Raw genomic sequence first — 17,655 nt, forward strand, 5'->3', positions numbered from 1 at the left:
GAATAGTGGCCATATCGCACACCTCCGGTTATGGTATGACCTATCTTGACTACTGCTGAATATAATGAATGCATCATTATTTTCCTTGTAATAAAATACTTCAGGAATATCATGAGTGGAACCATGCTAAATGATTCTTATTGGAGTTAGCAAATTGGGAAATTTCGTAATGTAATTCCTTTAAGAATATTTTGGATGGTTCCAAATCATTATAGACAATTTAGATAAATTATGTTTTGATTAGGGTTAATAATAAAGTTTCCAAAAAAAAAAAGAAAAGAAATAAAACTGGATACAAGATAACTGCATGTCTAAAGGGGACAGAAGACACCAGCATTATTTGTTGTTTACAAAACCCTCCACAGGTGTCCTGCTTTCCTGACATCACTTTTTAAATGACGTTAAACCCCATAATACAGCACTCAAAATGAGCTCGATAGTAGGCTATTATAGGCCAAGGGTGGCTTCCGAACTAGGAAAGTTGCTTAAAACGGTTATATATATATTTTATTTGCATTTGGTTTATGCAAAAGTTGCAGTATGTAAACAGGGCACCAACATGCAAAACAATGTTTTCTGCTAAATAAAGGTAAATAAATGTTATGGTAAAAAAGGAAGAGAATGAATCATCTATAGCCTACATTTTATTATATGTACAAACAAAAGTCAATTTACAGTATTCAAGGCATATTTCTGAAATGTCAAGAAACACTAACAAAGCTGGCCCCAAAGAATGATGCAGCGCTCACCTGAGATACACATTATGGTTGAACACGCATTATTCACCCAGATTTCATTCAAAAATGGGCTGATGGTGTCTCATGGAAAGCAGTTTTAGTATATATATATATATATATATAACCGTCTGACCTTTATGTTTCCAACATCCTATGATTCATTTTCAATGTGCCAAAACACAGAAAAGGCTGTTCGACTTCCAGCAGAAGAACAGCCACCAAAACACATACAAAAGTCCCCAGGAATGTCTAAGAGATGCTTGACCATTCAGTGATTCAGTTCAGACCTGGATCTCATCCATGTAGAGGGCGAGCTTAAAGCAGCAGATGGCCTAGGGCATCCCTCAAACATTGAAGAATTTCAGCTGCATACGGCTGAACAATAGGTCGATATGCAGGAAGAAAGGCGCAGCAAGCTCTGTGAAGGTTACAATAAGCATTTGTCTGCAGTTATCTTGGTCAATGGCTATGACACTGGCATAGTGGTATCTATGATTTTATCCATGAAATAACACAATTAAATTTGTTAACAACATTTTTTTATAATAAAACTGGTTTGAAAAAGTTGAAAATGCAATAACATGCTAACAACAAAACTATGTTCAGAAGAAATAGTGAATTATTTAAGAAATGTAGGTATATTGTTGGTGGGTCTTTGGGGTTCCACTGGAGTGGCTCAGGACCTGTAATCTAGTGTGGACAGAGTCATGTTGCTTAAGTAGCCCTGTGCTCTGAAGGTCCACTGAGATTGGTCAGTCCCAGTCACGTGGTCGTGTTGCTGTGGAGGTCCACTGGGATTGGTCAGTCCCGGTCCCGTTGCTCTGAAGGTCCACTGGGATTGGTCAGTCCCAGTCCCGTTGCTCTGAAGGTCCACTGGGATTGGTCAGTCCCAGTCACGTGGTCGTGTTGCTGTGGAGGTCCACTGGGATTGGTCAGTCCCAGTCCCATTGCTCTGAAGGTCCACTGGGATTGGTCAGTCCCAGTCATGTGGTCGTGTTGCTGTGGAGAACACTCTCTATCCTGTGGATCCGGGCAGTGTGGAGGATCATCACAGGCTTCCGCGCCGCCAGATCAGCGGACAGCCTGCCGATACGCTCCTCCAGCTGTCAGTGAAAACGCAAACAGCATGACATTTATCTGGAATGACCACCCAATGGGGGAAAGAATTGCATGATACTGCAACTGGTTGAGGAACATTGGCAACACCCTTCCAGTCCTACCTCCTCCAGCTCCTGTCTGACTGTGTTCCTCTCCTCCGTCTCCTCCTCGCTTCCAGTCGTCTGCAGCCAGTTTGTCATCACCTCTTTAAGTCTGCGCCATGCCCTACACACACACACACACACACACGTACACACACACACACACACACACTCTTAAATTCACCAGGAAGTACAAATGTCATATCTCAGGAGTGTTGATCAGACAGCTATAATTCCTCACTGAAGTTGCTTCCGGTCCTGTTGGAAGCACTGCATGTCCTGGCGAATGTCGAGCAGCTCTCTGGTCCAAGCTAAGGTAAGATCCACAACCACCTCCTCCTCAGCGCACACATCTTCTCCATCAGATGTGCCCTGTTGATTGGGGATAGATAGCCAATTGTGAGGCATCAACGACAAGTAACTTATTAATGAGACCCCTTAACACTTGTGTTTGTGAAATCCAGTAACCGGCACCTCCGTTGGCGTATGTGTGGCCATGAATGCAGAGGGAGGTAGGAGAAGGTCTTGGTCTGGTAATCCATGATGTGGGCCTGTTGGGACACGGAGACTGGGCGCTGGTTGTGCCTGTACAGGGGAGATGACGAGGGAGGATGCGGAGGGCAGGGGACTGGCTTCAGCCATCTGTGGGACCTGAGTGCTGGATCTGTTTTGATGCGAAGGACCAGCAGGTGGGGGACGATCTTTGACAGGAGAGTCAAGCAGATCTGGAGGCCGTCGAGGCTGCAGTCTAGAAGCACGCGCTGCCACCCTACAGAGTTAGACTTTGGGATCAGAGACACCGGAGCACACAATACAGGGACTCTTTAGGACATTATGATAGAAATAAAACAATGATTACAAGTGGTTGAGGATGCAGTCTCCGGCTCCCTGCTCCGTTGTGCCCCTCTGGGTCTGTGGACGGCTGTGGTGGAGAGCGTCGTGTTCCGGGATGGCCAAGCTGAAAGTCACACTCTTCCCCGGGGCCACTGCGGCAGCACTAAGGGGCCCCCCCCGGCGTGGTCCCCTCAACGCCTTCTGTTTCCACTGCGTGGCACAGCGAAGCACCACCCTCTGGACACGCTTGGAGCTCTGGGGAGCAGACAGAACTAGCTTGATACAAGCGTCGTTTACACCGGGGGTGTGAGGTGATCGTTTACACCGGGGGTGTGAGGTGATCCTTTACACCGGGGGTGTGAGGTGATCCTTTACACCGGGGGTGTGAGGTGATCCTTTACACCGGGGGTGTGAGGTGATCCTTTACACCGGGGGTGTGAGGTGATCCTTTACACCAGGGGTGTGAGGTGATCCTTTACACCGGGGGTGTGAGGTGATCCTTTACACCGGGGGTGTGAGGTGATCCTTTACACCGGGGGTGTGAGGTGATCCTTTACACCGGGGGTGTGAGGTGATCCTTTACACCGGGGGTGTGAGGTGATCCTTTACACCGGGGGTGTGAGGTGATCCTTTACACCGGGGGTGTGAGCTGACTCAGATCATCCTTTCTTTCCCGAGTAGGATCTCACCTTCCTGCAGTCTAAACAACCAAACTCCAAATGAAACTAGATTTTTGTAAGTCATATTTATGCTGTTGCCTGTGATCATCTCACCCATGATTATTTTCAACATTCAAAGCGATTTGCATGCTACACAACCATGCCTGAGTAACTTGAACAAGCGCCACCACTAATCTGTGGATGCAGTCAGTATGCCAAACAAAGCTGAACTGAGCCGATCCTTATAGCATTCAGCCTGAACAAAGCATTACACACACCCACCCACACCCCCCCACACCCACCCACACCCCCCCACACCCACCCACCCACACCCACCCACACCCACCTGCTCCTGGCTGTGCAGTGCCATGTTGGTGTTGAAGCTGCTCATGTGAGAGGTGTGGGTCAGGATGTGGGCTACTCCTTCCCTGAGCAGCTGCTCTCGGTAGAACTGGGCCGCCTGGGTCAACCGGTCCTGCTTCCTGTGCTGCTCCGACACCCACAGCCTCCACGCCTCCAGAACCTGGACCAGAACACACCAGGGAATCAGACCTCTAATCCAGCATGTCTGTTTTCATTTAAACCCATTTCCTTCATACAAACTGAGGCCTGAAAATCACCAAGGAGGAAATTATGTCTCTGGCTTTACACCCACTAACTGGAAAAGAGCAGCCTTGCTAACTCCTGTTGTCATTGTAAACGCAGTACAAATTGATCTAGACTCTATACATCCACAGGCTCAGCTGTAGTTACCCAGGAGAGAGAATTCCTCCGTTACAAACAGACAGAACGGTAATATCTCATGCGTTGAAGTTGGGCCAGCTGCCAATGAAGTATATATGATGTTACCTTGGCTTGCAGACTGAGGGACCAGTGCCAGAGGGCCAGATCTGTCTTCTCATTCTCTGTCCTTCTGTGCTGCAGCTGTGCAGGCCCGGGCCCGGGGAGAATCAATCAAATTGATTTTCTAAAGCAGTTGTCAGAAAGTGCTTTTACTGATACCTAGGCTAAACCCCCATAGAACAACCAACAAAAAGAAACAGATGCCTAGTCGCTAGGAAAACTAAAATCTGTAAGGTACCGGACCGGATTTCACTGACTCTCTCAAAGGCAGCCAAAGTTTAGAAAAATCATTCAGGTATTGCTTTGACAGGAAACATCAGAAAATATGGTAAAAAATATATATACGCAAATCAAGTCAAGTAGCGAGATGTTTTTGAAATAAGCCTACTGAACCAGGAACATCTGTTACAACAGCAATAAGCTCACCGCAAGTTTCCAGCGTGTAAAGAACCGATGACACGTCTTCAGTCTTCGCAGCAAGATGCCCGTCCCTTTCATCACCTAGAAATAACATGAAAACAATCCAAATCCACCAAGGTCCGGGACACATCCGACAGCCCACTACAGACTAAAAACACAAGGACAAAGGCAGCATCTACCTTATAGCTTTGCTGATGCCTCTCATACACATTCCACGATCTGAACGTTCTGCTGAGAATAGACCGCTGGTGGTGCTTCACGGCTTTCTCCACGGCCGTCATCTCCTCCACAACCTCTCGGCTTCGTTCCCTCCATCTCCTGAAGGTCACCTGCAGCAACACTGACACATAAAGGGATAAACTTGGGCTTAACATTTCAGTGGGGGCTTAATTACATTTGAGTTGTTTATCAGGCGCTCTTCACCAGAGCGACTTACAGTTTGTGCATTAAGACAGCGAGGTGGGAGAACCCCACGACTTAGTAGTAAAACATACATTCTACTCAAGGTGCTGTCAGAAAAGTCAGTGCTGAAAGAAATACAATGAAAATTAAACATAGCATGAGTTAGTTCATAAAGGCAGTAGAGTAGGAGGCTTTGGAGTTGTTCACTGCTGTCTTGGCCTCAAGGGGAAGCCGATTCCATACATTGGGCGCAAAAACCAACAAGAGCTGTGACCGGGCAGACCAGGAACTGTCTTGCTGACGGGTGGAACGGCCAACAGCACAGAAGTGACCGAACGAAGAGCCTGAGTACATATGTAGCGTTTGAGCATTGCCTTGTGGCGAAGCCAGTGGAGTGAGCAGAGAGGTGGGGGGGCTTGCGAGAACTTAAGGTTAAACACCACACGGCTTGGTCATGTACCAGGAAAGGGAGCAAAGAGAAAAGTGTCTGCCTCAATAAGAACTTCAGCTATAGTCACAATGTCATATATTTTTTGGGATAGTTCGATATTTTTGTTTAACTTACCCAGAATCAGATAACTCATAGATACAATGTCTATGTCCCTGCATGCAGTTTGAAGGAACTGATTGATTCAAGTGGTTGACTCTGGAGCCATTGGGAACTAGCATTCGTGCTATAAAAAAAAAAAAAGTCTACAAGACCATCAACTAGAGACATGCTAAACAATCCCTCAAACAATAACTCAGACTTAAAGTATCTCTACCTTTATCCATGTGATTCTGAGCCCTGCTCAATGCCTCCCTCTGCTGGTGGCGGTTTGACAATGCAAAAGATGTGGCTTTTCTCCATGCCAACAGTACCTATAGCAAAATAAAGGATGTGGGTGAGGATGGTAGCGACTGAGCAGTGGTTGTAGCCACCACATCTGCCTGGTATTGTGTAATAATAAAGAATTATTGTACCATAATAAAGAAGTACAGAAGGTATTAATAGTTTCAGTCATTGAGCATTACGGCGTAATACTTTAACTGGAGCCTTGGATATCACACTGCTCAAAAAAAATAAGGGAACAAGTAATCATCACAGTATGACTCCAAGTCAATTAAACTTCAGGGATTGTGAAGCGTAAGTGATTGTGAATCAATATCACCTCTGTTAGTACAAATGAAAGTGACAACAGGTGCACTGGAGAGGCAACAGCGAGACAACCCCCAAGAAGGGAATGGTTTTGCAGGTGGTGGCCACAGATAATTGCTTTCTTTCTTCTCTAGTTTTGCATTTTGCTAGTGTCCTTGTCACTACTGGTAGCATGAGGCGGTACCTGCAGCCCATTGAGCACAGGTAGTCCAGCTCCTCCAGGATGGCACATCCATACGTGCTGTCGCAAGAAGGTTTGTTGTGTTTCCCAAGAGCATGGAGGAGACACAAAAAGACGGCTGTTACACAAGGAGAGCTGGACAGGGCTGTAGGAGGGCATCAACCCAGCAGCAGGACTGGTATCTGCTCCTTTGTGCGAAGAGGAATAGGAGGAGCACTGTCAAAGCCTAACCTCCAGCAGGATACTGGTGTGCATGTTTCTGACCAAACTGTCAGAAACAGACTCCATGAGGGTGGCATGAGCCCGACGTCCTCTAGTGGGACCTGTGCTCAAACCCAGCACCCTGCAGTTCCATTGGCATTCGCCAGAGAACACCAGAATTGGCAGGTCCGCCATTGGCACCCCGTTCTCTTCACAGATGAGAGTAGGTTCACACTGAGCACAGTGTCTGCAGACACCGCCAAGTAGCGCCACAGTCTGTCCAGGAGCTCACTGATGCCCTGATCCAGGTCTGGGAGGAGATCCGCCAGGACACCATCCACGGTCTCATCAGGAGCATGCCCAGACATTGTTGGGAGTGCATACAGCACATGGGGGCCATACACACTACTGAGTCACATTATGAGTTGCTGTGATGAAATTAAATTGTTTATTTAGATTTTCGGTGTGAGTTTGAATCCAGCCCTCAATCGGTTGTGGATTTTGGTCTCCATTGACCGTTGTTACGTAATTTTGTTCTCAACGAATTACACAATGTCCAGTAAAGATATTGATCTTCAATAAATCTCCTTCATCGAGACCCCATGTGTGATTTACGTGTTCCCCTTGATTTTATCTGAGCAGTGTATTAGAAGTAGTAGATAAATGTTAAGGCAGCCTCAACACCTTCGCCTGAACACAGTGCTGGTAGTGGCTCTCTGCCACCCTCGCTCTGCTCCTGGCGCCAGCCAACTGGGCCGCAGTGTCCCTCCACACCAGCAGAATCCTCCTAGGAAGATCCAACAATATTACAGAATCAATAGTACAAGTAACAGGTGGCCAATGAAGTATTTAGACGGTGACAATGCCTTTAGTGTTGATACCAGAGGAGCTGTTGCTGATGGAGGGCGTAGCGCTCCTCAACGCGCCCAGAGACCTGCTGGGTCTGGAGGTGATACACCTAAGAGGGGTGAGGAGACATTACAGCAAAATGTTGCCGTGCCAGTTTAGGGATCCGCTCCTATAAAGATGTAATAATGATCTTCCGTGTCATTTCTAGATGTTGACGTAAGCTCTTTCATACCTTCCAGGCCTGCAAGGTGTGTTTAAGAAGTCGGTTTTCATAGTAAGAGTTCATCTGATTCAGCCTGCTTTTCTTCTCTCGTCGGTACTGGACATACTGACACAGAATAGAGACACACTGGGTGACAATTACTGTGGAAAACCAAACCGAACGCGGCTAGAGGCATACAAAGTTGAGTAACTGTTTGTCAGGTGCCTCTTCACATACATAACAGCAACATTATATGAATGACCTCGAAATATCAGGAGACACCAATCAAAAAGCAAAATCCGTTAAAATGTTGTTTAACTTTGTATGGCCTAATGAAAGACTAGTTATGGTATGATGTGGTACCTCACTCCAGCCAGTCAGGGCACGCCTCGCACAACGCACATCCCCACAGTGACCTGCCTGCTCCTCACGGTTACGCCTTAACGGTTACACACCAAGAAACACCAAACACACATACAGGGAGTAAGCCAAAATCCAGAAGGGACTTCAATGGTGAATAACATCCTGCTAAGAGTCTCACAGATACCTACTTATATCAATGTGGGTTGTCAACACCAAAGGCAGGCCATTAAAGTACATTATATAAAGATGTAATAATGATCTTCCATTTTATTGTAGTAGTACAGTAGTCTCAACGTAGGCCATTAAAGTACATTATATAAAGATGTAATAATGATCTTCCATTTTATTGTAGTAGTACAGTAGTCTCAACGTAGGCCATTAAAGTACATTATATAAAGATGTAATAATGATCTTCCATGTCATTGTAGTAGTACAGTAGTCTCAATGTAGGCCATTAAAGTACATTATATAAAGATGTAATAATGATCTTCGTGTCATTTCAGTAGTGCCGTACCTGTCCCGGATCCCAGTGACATTGTCCTTCCACTGGCTCAGTATCTTGTGCATTAGAGTACGGTGGTACAGTGTGTCAGAGGCCTTCTGCTTTTCCCTGTCCTCCCTCCTTTCTTTCAGCCTCCACTGCCAGAGGCCCCAGGCTCTCATCAGACACGACTTCTCCTCATGCAGCAGGGCCTAAAGGGCAGGACAGCAGGGATCTATCTAGGTATTTGCCTGTACCATGCCGGTGTGTGTGTGTGTGTGTGTGTGTGTGTGTGTGTGTATATTTTACCATTCTCTCTGACAGTCTCCGCTCCTTCCTTCCCTCGGAACGTCCCCACCAGGTACCAAAGGCCCAGGCATATCGACGCTGTCTACAGAGAGTAGGACATTATAACACACTGGTCATCCATGAACACTGTTTCATTTAGGACACACGATGGCGCTAGAGGCTGGAGGGTGTTACAGAAATATTAGTGCCATTGTCACGGATTTTGCGGGTGTACTCCCTGGTCGTCCAATCAGAAGGGCTGGGCTTTATGAATAAACACGTTGCTAGTACGCTGAGCCAGAATGGCCAGAACACGCTCAGAACAGAATACGCTCCATAACTATGGTTTAAATGAGTGAGAAATTATTATTCCAAGATTAAACTATGGCTTATTCGCAAGCCGGCCCACTAATAAGTCAGAAAATAAGAGCATAAATTACAAACTCTTGATTACCAATTCCTGTTAATAAAAACTCTAAAATATGTATTTGTTGATTTAAACTGTAGCTTATTTGCAAACCCAAATAATTTTAAACTGATTTATATCAAAGCCTAAAGTATAACTAATCAAACTCTTTATGGACTGGCTAGGCAACTTGATAAACACATTGTTTGACTGTTGCAGTCTTCATTCAGGCCACACTCTTTTTATTAAATTAATTTCTTTCATAATATGTGGAATGCCGGAACATACTTGTTCCCAGGACACTGTGTGATACAGCGGGAGAGATTGCTCTCAAAGTACCCTGAATAAAAAAAGTTTGCAGTGGCTTTCAAGGACTGACCTGAAATATTATTTCCCCTCCCACCCCAGCACAGTCAAGCTGAAATGAGACAGGAACATTTCCCATCCTTGCACAAAAGTCTGAAAAAAGAAGCTGCACTTGAACAGTTGCGAATGTGTGTTTCACATTACCACATAACAACAACCTCATCTTCCCAAAGCTAACTATCAGTATGTTTTTCATAGACATAGTCTTCCTCTCAAAGACCTGAAACAGTAGTAGTGCTGAACAAGGATCCAGTCTGCTTTAGCCCAGATCTGGTCCTAGATCATCACTAGGTCAAAAACAGGATGCGACATACTGATCATGATGCAGGGCAGTCTCCATCCTCTCTCTACGAAGTCTCCTCTGGTAGGTAAAGTCAACCCACGAGTCCAGATAGCGTGGCAAGACGTGGTTCGCAAACCAGGCATCGGCACGACACTCCAAACCCTGCGGAAAAGGTCATTGAGTGGAACATACTGTAGGCAGGGTAGTCTGTGTGTGTGTGTGTGTGTGTGTGGGGGGGGGGGGGGTTACCTGTATGTGTCTGTGCTCAGCAAGCTGCACTCTCCAGTGGTGAAGGCAATTGCTCTGCAGAGAAGTTCTGTCAAAAGTTGACATAATTGATATTATAATATATACACATGTATCACAGAAACAGCATTTATAATGTGGAAAACATTTAGCAATGAAAGTGTACCTGTGTTGGGACAGTGCAATCTGCATCTGTGGCTGAAGTCCCTGATCTTCAGCTTCCTCAAGACGTTGCCTCCATATTCTCCAATATCTGCCGGTCATCTACAGAAAAGACATACCTATTAATGTTAAATAAATCATTGGTACACACCTGCGTATAGCAGTTCAACAATTTAGAAAATTATTTTATACTTTATATCCTCTGCAATATTGTACCTATCCAAAAGAGGACAGAGGTTGTGTGGCCTTTTTTTGGTCTATTTATTATAATGAATTAACACTTGCTGAACTAAAGCCTGTATGATCACAGCTGAACGTTCTACATTTCACCTACTGTTGTGTTAAAAGAGTTAAAATGTGATGGACAAATCACTGTTGCGAGACAAGCGGAGAATGTGTGCGTGAGGAGAGAAGGAGCAACTAATCACATGGACGGGTTGAAACGTTCAAGGACATTATGCCCACGCAGAATAACACACTAATTCACATTCGCCCAGCAACACACCCAAGATGAGTGGGGCCGACAAGGGAGTTTCCTTGGGAAAAACCAGCTGAGGGAAAACCCAAAGCTGACTCAGCAAGATGGGGAGAGACTGGGCCACTTAAGATCAGATGGAATTAACTTTAAGAGTTTTTAGAGTTCAGTACCAAAACAAAAGTTCAAGCTTCGGGTTCGACTCTAGTATTTCTTCACAATGCTGACGATGTAGAAGGGAACATGTACTTAAAGATGTGGATAGAGCCTACACAGAGATGGGGATTGTGGTTCAAGAGGGACATTTGGGGGAATAATTGCTGACACCTAATAAATGTAATGAAGTAGCGTTGAAGTTTGGCTATAAAATGAGGATGGGGGGCAGGCTTTGATCTGCAGCAAGAGGCTGTGATTGGTCTGCATCTTACTGTCTTTTATACATGTTTATACTATGATGTTTTCCTTTAATAAATAACTTACTGATCTTATAATGTCATTTTTTATTAATATATTTTTATACACATTTGAGTTCCTCATATTTCAGGGTGGGTAAAGGTTAAGGCAAGATCCTTTTTTCTTGGTACTTCTCATGGAACAGTCCTAGACAAACAAAACCACAGTCTTCAGAAGAAAAGCATTAAAGATACCAGAAACCTCCTTGTGTAGGAGAATAAATAGTTCAGATTTCTCAAAAGCAGATATTGTGACAGGTGAAGCAAAATGCTTGTGTACTGACTCCTAAACAATGCACATGGTCCATACATCAAAGGGACTAACAGTGAGCAGATCTTATTAAAAACTCCTCTACAAAAGAAATGTATACAGTGCCTGTGGATAGTTAGACCCATTCACTTTTCAGATTTTGTGTTTCATTTCTAATTGATCAAATTGCCATTAATCTACAGACAGTACCCAATAATGACAAAGTGAAAACCAATGTTGAAATTTCTGCCAATTAAAAAAAGAATCTCATGCACGAGTACTCCGACCCTTGTCCAGGACACTAAATGAAGCTCAGGCGCACCACCTGTCCGATCAACTTTGTGACGTCTCTAGCACTTACATTTCTAAAAACCCGTTTTCTCTCGGTCACTCTACGATGTGTAGATTGATGGCAAAACATGCTTAATAAATTATTAACAGTCTATGAGACAACAAAATGCAGAAAACGCGGATGTGTCTGAATATTTTCTGGAGCGCTGTATACTGTATTATTAGAAGAATATGTCACCAGTACTGGTTGACTACACAAGGACGTTAGAACTCTTACAGTGTGACGACGATGCTGGACAGCAATGTTCTTGTCGAGTCGGCGAGTCTTACTCTGAGCAACATTGAGTGTCAAGCCCCGCAATCCAGTGTGCTGTAAGAGATAGAACAAGTTGGTGTCAGAGAATTCAAGAAAAGCTCTATCAGGGGTCCTCAAACACTATTTGAGAAGGTCGGGTCACACGCATTTCCTAGATATGCAACGCATTCTAGATGTAGGCAGATGAGCAGAGTTAACAGGTAGTAAGGGACTTGATGTTGTGCGCATAGTTTTATTAATGGATTTCCGTCATTTCCATGGCTCTGGACTGGGTTTTTCCAGACTTTAACACTCGCCAAATTTGCTAATTATTACATTGTTCAGGATGAATGCAGTCCAAGTACACAAGATGTGCTAGAATGAGACACTATTGCAGAATAGGATTTCGCTAGCTAATGCTTGGGTTTGACCATCCCTTTTCCTGTAATCTGCTGACTGATGAAACTATAGTACCGGGCTATTCAAATCTTAATTTACGAGGGGCGGAGCCTGCTGGTTTTCTGTCCTACCTCATCATTAATTGGACCCATCTGGTGTCTTAAGCCTTAATAGGGCCCTGATTAGAGGGTTGCAATGAAAAACTGGAGTGGAACTGGTTCCAAGGGCCAGATTTGAATAACCCTGCTATAGTATATGCAAAAACATGAGTCACATCAATTTCTTTATCTTACCAACAGATGGCTTTGGTGATGTTGACTTGCATCCTGGTTCTTTTCGGACTCCAGGATGCACAGCTCCACATCTGCACAGGAGCTCAGGGGAAATCTTTAGATCAATTCTGAAAAGTATGTTGTTGCAGTTGTTTTACATGGGATTCATTTTGTGTGTTTGACAGGATACACCGTCTCCAGCGCTCCACTGCCCTGCGCTGTGTGCTCCGTTGAGCCAGTCCAAGAGATGCCTCCTCTCTGTCCACCTCCCTTTGTCTGCTCTGTAGTCGACTTCTCCACACACACCAATATCGCCTGACCAACTGATGTTGCCAGGTTTGCAATGCGGTGTCTGAAACCCGGGAGGAAAACACTCATAAGAAGGGTGACAACAAGAGAAAGGTGTGTGGCGATGGGAGTGGTTTTCACAGAATGTTCTAGAGTAGAGTACCACGGGAGGGTTTGTTTCTAAAAACGTTTAATGCATCACAGATGTCCTCTGATGACTGTGATTAGACCCTTGGTACACCAGATAGAACACTGACAGATTTGACCTTGAGGCTTCCTTTTAGCTTGTCGGAGGTGAACATAGCAAATCCAGCCAATAAGAGCTTTTCTTTGAAGCCCACGATCGTAGTGTAGCGAAGCCTGGGACTCCCTGGCTCTCTGACTGCAGGTGAGCATGTACCCCGCTCTCCACTGAAGCCAAGCCTAAAACAACACAAACATGCATGTTCATCACATGGCCATGAGCTTTACTGCTGCTAAGCAGCAGGGATTGTGTTTGTGAGGGATTGTGTTTGGGAGGCACAGTATGATGAGCTTTACTCACCCTGCTTAGTAAGGCCAGAGCCCAGTGCTGCAGGGCTTGGTCCTCCATAGCACAAGCGTCATACTTCCTCTGCAGCGCGGCCTTCCACTCAGTCCAGACCCAACTGCATTAGGGGAAAAGAACATTAGAAAGAGCACTGCCTGCACCCTCCTAGAAATAAAAAAAAGTTTGTAGAACACAACGACTCACGCTAAGCCCCTCCCTCTCCACTTGGTGACTTAGTCCCTGATTGTTTCTGAGTAAATGTCGTTCCAAATAAAAACAGAGGAAATAGCATTCGCCTGTAAGAGTGTCTCACCGTAGAGCTGAGCCTTTCTGGAAGTGAAGAGCAGAATCTTGCATCCCACGTTTCATCCTTCCCATCTCCACGTACACCTCCCAGCTGTCCCAAGCCCAACGCTGGCACCGCCTCTTAGCTGTCACACAGGGGAGGCATCAACTACTGCGCTGACACACCACGCGTCCTGCTGGGGCGATCCTTTTCAAAGGACAGACACTGACCCCCCCCATCTCTAATCAAAACCACACTCAAGCTAGTCCCTACCAAAATGGGTTGCCTTCTCAAGTTTCCTCTTCTCCTCCGTCTGCAAAGACACAAACGTCTGCCAGCCACGGAACACCTGGTTATACAGGTAATACCTAGAACACAGGAAAGACGGCACCATCGGCATCCAGACTGGCCAAAGCAGGCAAAGCTAGGTGCAATGACAAAATCAACACCAGATTTTATGATTCCAATGTAATCTTGGTTGACCAGATTAAGGTGAATTTACTACAGCTGCTATATTATTGTGCTGAGGGATATGAGGAATGCACTTTCTAACTTTTCTCAGTCTCCTCCAGTTTTACATTTTAGGAGGACATTAGGTCCTGGTCCACACCTGCGGAGTACCTGGTTTGGGGGGCCCGTTGCTGTCCTTGTCCTTGTCCACCTGGTCATACTTTTGACCTAGTCTAGAATCAAATAGACTCTGGATTTAGCCCAGAGAAATGTATTATTCTAATTGGACTCTTAATATCTCACCCGGCACAGCCAGAAGAGGACTGGTCACCCCTCTGAGCCTGGGTCCTCTCTAGGTTTCTTCCTAAAATTCAGCCTTCTTAGGGAGTTTTTCCTAGCCACTGAAATCCAACACAACTGTTGTTTGCTCCTTGGGGTTTAAGGCCAGGTGTCTCTGTAAAGCACTTTGTGACAACTGCTGTTGTAAAAAGGGCTTTATAAATACATTTGATTGATTGATTGATTGATTGATACAACATCACTTCCGGTTTGTTTTCGGCACGCTGCAGCCCTTCCAGGAGACAGACAGATGGCAGGTGACTAGTGGGGAATTTTACCATAGCATGCTATTTAACTGAAGTGTAGTTTATCTGTTGGAGTCCCACATAGCTCAGGGGTCAGCCAACCTGCTATATTAAATGTATATTTCCTAAACTTTCACTGAGGGCAGACTCAGTAGCATCAACAGTGGCTGGTATGGATGTTGGTTAGAGTTGCCTTGCTATGTCGCACTCTGGCAACGTCTAGAGGGTTGTTGGCCGGAGAATGCGCTCTCCTCCAAGCCCTTGAATTTCATCTGGTACGTCCTAGTAAAGCGGGCAATGTGATTAAAAGGCAGAACCTATAAGTGGGATGTGCTTAGAAATTAAACACAAAAGACTTCCAGAGGTTATCCAAGATCCTAAACTACCCCATTATGGTTCAGACAGAGCATTGGAAAAATCGGTTCTTAACAAAACGGTCACTCAGGAAAAAGAACCTTCATGAATACACGCTGAAGGAAAATAGCATCTATAATCAGGTAACCCAATGTAGGAAATATGTGGGTTCCAACAACACGTTTTCAAATGGAAAAGTACACTAGGTTGAGGATGACAGTATCCATGAAAATCAGTGTCTCTTTTCTGTGGACTCTACAAAGAGTTATAAGTGGGCTGCCCAGTGCTGATCAAGAGATGCGGGTTAGAGCCAGAAACTGACCTGTAATGGCACTCAGCCCTCACAGTGAGGCTCCACTCTCTCCTGACTGTCCACCACTCGTCCTTCCAGGCCCCCAGAGTACGCTGTAGCACCACTCTGCGATTGTGAGACCTTCAGATTGGATGAGGTAACACCATTCCAGTTAGAGAACTTAGGCTATACAAAATAGACAGTCAGTATTCACAGCATATCTGGATCACTGTAACTTCATAGAACTGAAGCATTGATGAAATCTGTAGGCTATTCATTCGCAGGACTGAGGAAGTACACCTGGCTTTGTAAGGATGAACCCGCCCAAACGTCTTCTGTATCCATAGTTTGAGGAACTTCCGTGCTATGTGCCTGGAAGACAGTTTGAGGTTTGAATGTGTATTTTCATTAATATCCTGTTTACTGGATTGTTTTATCTACTTGAATTGAACAAGTTTGACTACTGACATTAAGGATGACTTTTGAGCAACTTTGGTTCTTGCAATACAGTTGCTCCTTGCTTATTTCGTCTAGGATCAAATTGATTGCGAAAAATTATGCTTTGAAGGTCTGAATATCACATTTGAAAATAAGTCATTTATTTTGAGGGGGCCGAGCTCACCTTACTCTCAGCTCTTTGAGGCGTCCACCTCGGTTCCAGGTGTATCCGACTCGATAATTAGATATAACATTGTGTGGAGTTCTACATGAAACAGCTATGTTCCTCTTTCGGGTCACTCTACCTCTCGAAGTCATTGTCAGTTTAGCCACAACAGTTGCCGAGCTAACCACATTAGAACAAGTGCCACACACTGTCAATCTGAAGATGCCAAACTTATTCGGCTAACTAACCCTTCCATTAATCTAATATAATGTAAATAGCGTTCCATTACGTTTTTTATCCTTTAAACGGATGTATTTACATACTACTTTAAACAGCGACAACAATCATAGTTATTTAGCAATAGCTAACACCGTTTAGATTAGCAGGTTCCAACTGTCGCGCGTTTATTTACAGTTGTTGTACCACGCTCACGCCAACAGAGCGTTGAGAGGAAGTTCTTCTTCTATGGTGACCAAGAAGCCAATAGAATGATAGAACTTTACCAGAGACATTTCAGAAGGGAGAGATTTTACCGAATATAACACTCCCGCCCAGTAGACTTTCCACCAATCGCGTGTAAGTTGTCAATGTGTCATATGGTTTGTAAACCCATCATCACGAAATCCATTCTCCAGGAATTGCACATTTTCTTCGGAAGTGTGTAATGTCATCATTCTTATAAGTAACATTTCAGGTATATGAAAATGCATGTAATGTTATGACCCTATACATAACTCCCCATTAGCCTCAAAACATAATGCCACATCTGTCACGTTTTATGGTTGTATGGAAGTTTTTCTGCTCAAATTTGTTTAGTTTGGCATCTGGCATTACTGCCAAACAACTTGATCCACCTTTGACTCATCTATCCACAGCCCATTTTTCCAGTCATTCTGGGCTTTACCCAGGAGTTGTGTGGCAAATGTCAGTCATGTCTTGACATTCTTTTGGAGAGCAGATGCTTCTTTCTTTATGACCTCCTATGTAGGCCTAAGCCAAGTTTATGCCGTCTCTGACAGTTGACTCAAGTGCTTTGACATTGATTGTAGCAAAAGGGGCCTATAAATCTCTTGATGTTACTCTGGGGTTCTTAGAGACTTCTATGAACATATTTCAGTCAACTCTTGGTTGTCCCACTCTAGATTTGGTGGGAATAGCTGTGCTATTTGGTTTGCCAGTGGTCTAGACTTCTCTACATTTCTAGATGTTCTGTCTGAAACTTTGGATTTTGTGGGAATTACTTTATAACCCCTCCCAGACTCATAGACATCAACAGTCTTTCTCTTGAGGGCTTCTGATAGGTCTTTTGATCTTGGCATCATGTGTTACCACACACCTATGTGGTTAAGATCAAACCAGACCAAGTGTCTTCCAATTTCCTGTTTTAATGCACCTGATTCAAATTTTAGCTATTTCTTTGAATGGTAAATGTAGGGGTGTACTAACATTCTCTGCCTAAGAAATTGCATTTCTGCATAACTGGTTTCCAAGTCATTTTTTGTGTGTGGTCTTTTTTTTAATTCTGTCACCTTCATCAATCAATGTGATTGGAATTTGGCTTGAATATCCATGTA

At 44.6% G+C, this 17,655-nt stretch overlaps 1 protein-coding gene across 3 annotated transcripts; it reads right to left on the reverse strand.

The window, feature by feature from the left end:
- Positions 1–429: 429 nt before the first annotated feature.
- sfi1 (SFI1 centrin binding protein) lies at positions 430–16,569 on the reverse strand. 3 transcript variants are annotated; one of them, XM_010881038.5, is made up of 29 exons: positions 16,100–16,566; positions 15,778–15,849; positions 15,508–15,618; positions 14,071–14,165; positions 13,825–13,942; positions 13,527–13,629; positions 13,249–13,405; positions 12,885–13,046; positions 12,716–12,786; positions 12,006–12,098; positions 10,265–10,362; positions 10,102–10,168; positions 9,884–10,014; positions 8,819–8,900; positions 8,543–8,721; positions 8,029–8,104; positions 7,696–7,791; positions 7,496–7,572; positions 7,299–7,401; positions 5,859–5,955; positions 4,872–5,032; positions 4,699–4,773; positions 4,279–4,353; positions 3,776–3,952; positions 2,796–3,025; positions 2,411–2,705; positions 2,178–2,308; positions 1,958–2,060; positions 430–1,840 (listed from the first exon to the last, which is right to left on the reverse strand). In XM_010881038.5, exons 1-29 carry the CDS (start codon positions 16,231–16,233, stop codon positions 1,721–1,723), a joined length of 3,489 nt encoding a protein of 1,162 aa, XP_010879340.2. In that variant the 5' UTR covers positions 16,234–16,566; the 3' UTR covers positions 430–1,720. The 3 variants fall into 3 exon arrangements, with proteins under 3 accessions (XP_010879340.2, XP_019910717.2, XP_034143472.1); XM_020055158.3 differs by lacking the exons at positions 430–1,840; positions 1,958–2,060; positions 2,178–2,308; positions 2,411–2,705 and adding an exon at positions 3,460–3,470 and having other exon boundaries at positions 2,865–3,025; positions 16,100–16,569; XM_034287581.1 differs by lacking the exons at positions 430–1,840; positions 1,958–2,060; positions 2,178–2,308; positions 2,411–2,705 and having other exon boundaries at positions 2,934–3,470; positions 16,100–16,569.
- Between the last annotated feature and the right edge of the window lie 1,086 nt (positions 16,570–17,655).

Source organism: Esox lucius, chromosome 17 (assembly GCF_011004845.1).
Source record: "Esox lucius isolate fEsoLuc1 chromosome 17, fEsoLuc1.pri, whole genome shotgun sequence".
NCBI lineage: Eukaryota > Metazoa > Chordata > Actinopteri > Esociformes > Esocidae > Esox > Esox lucius.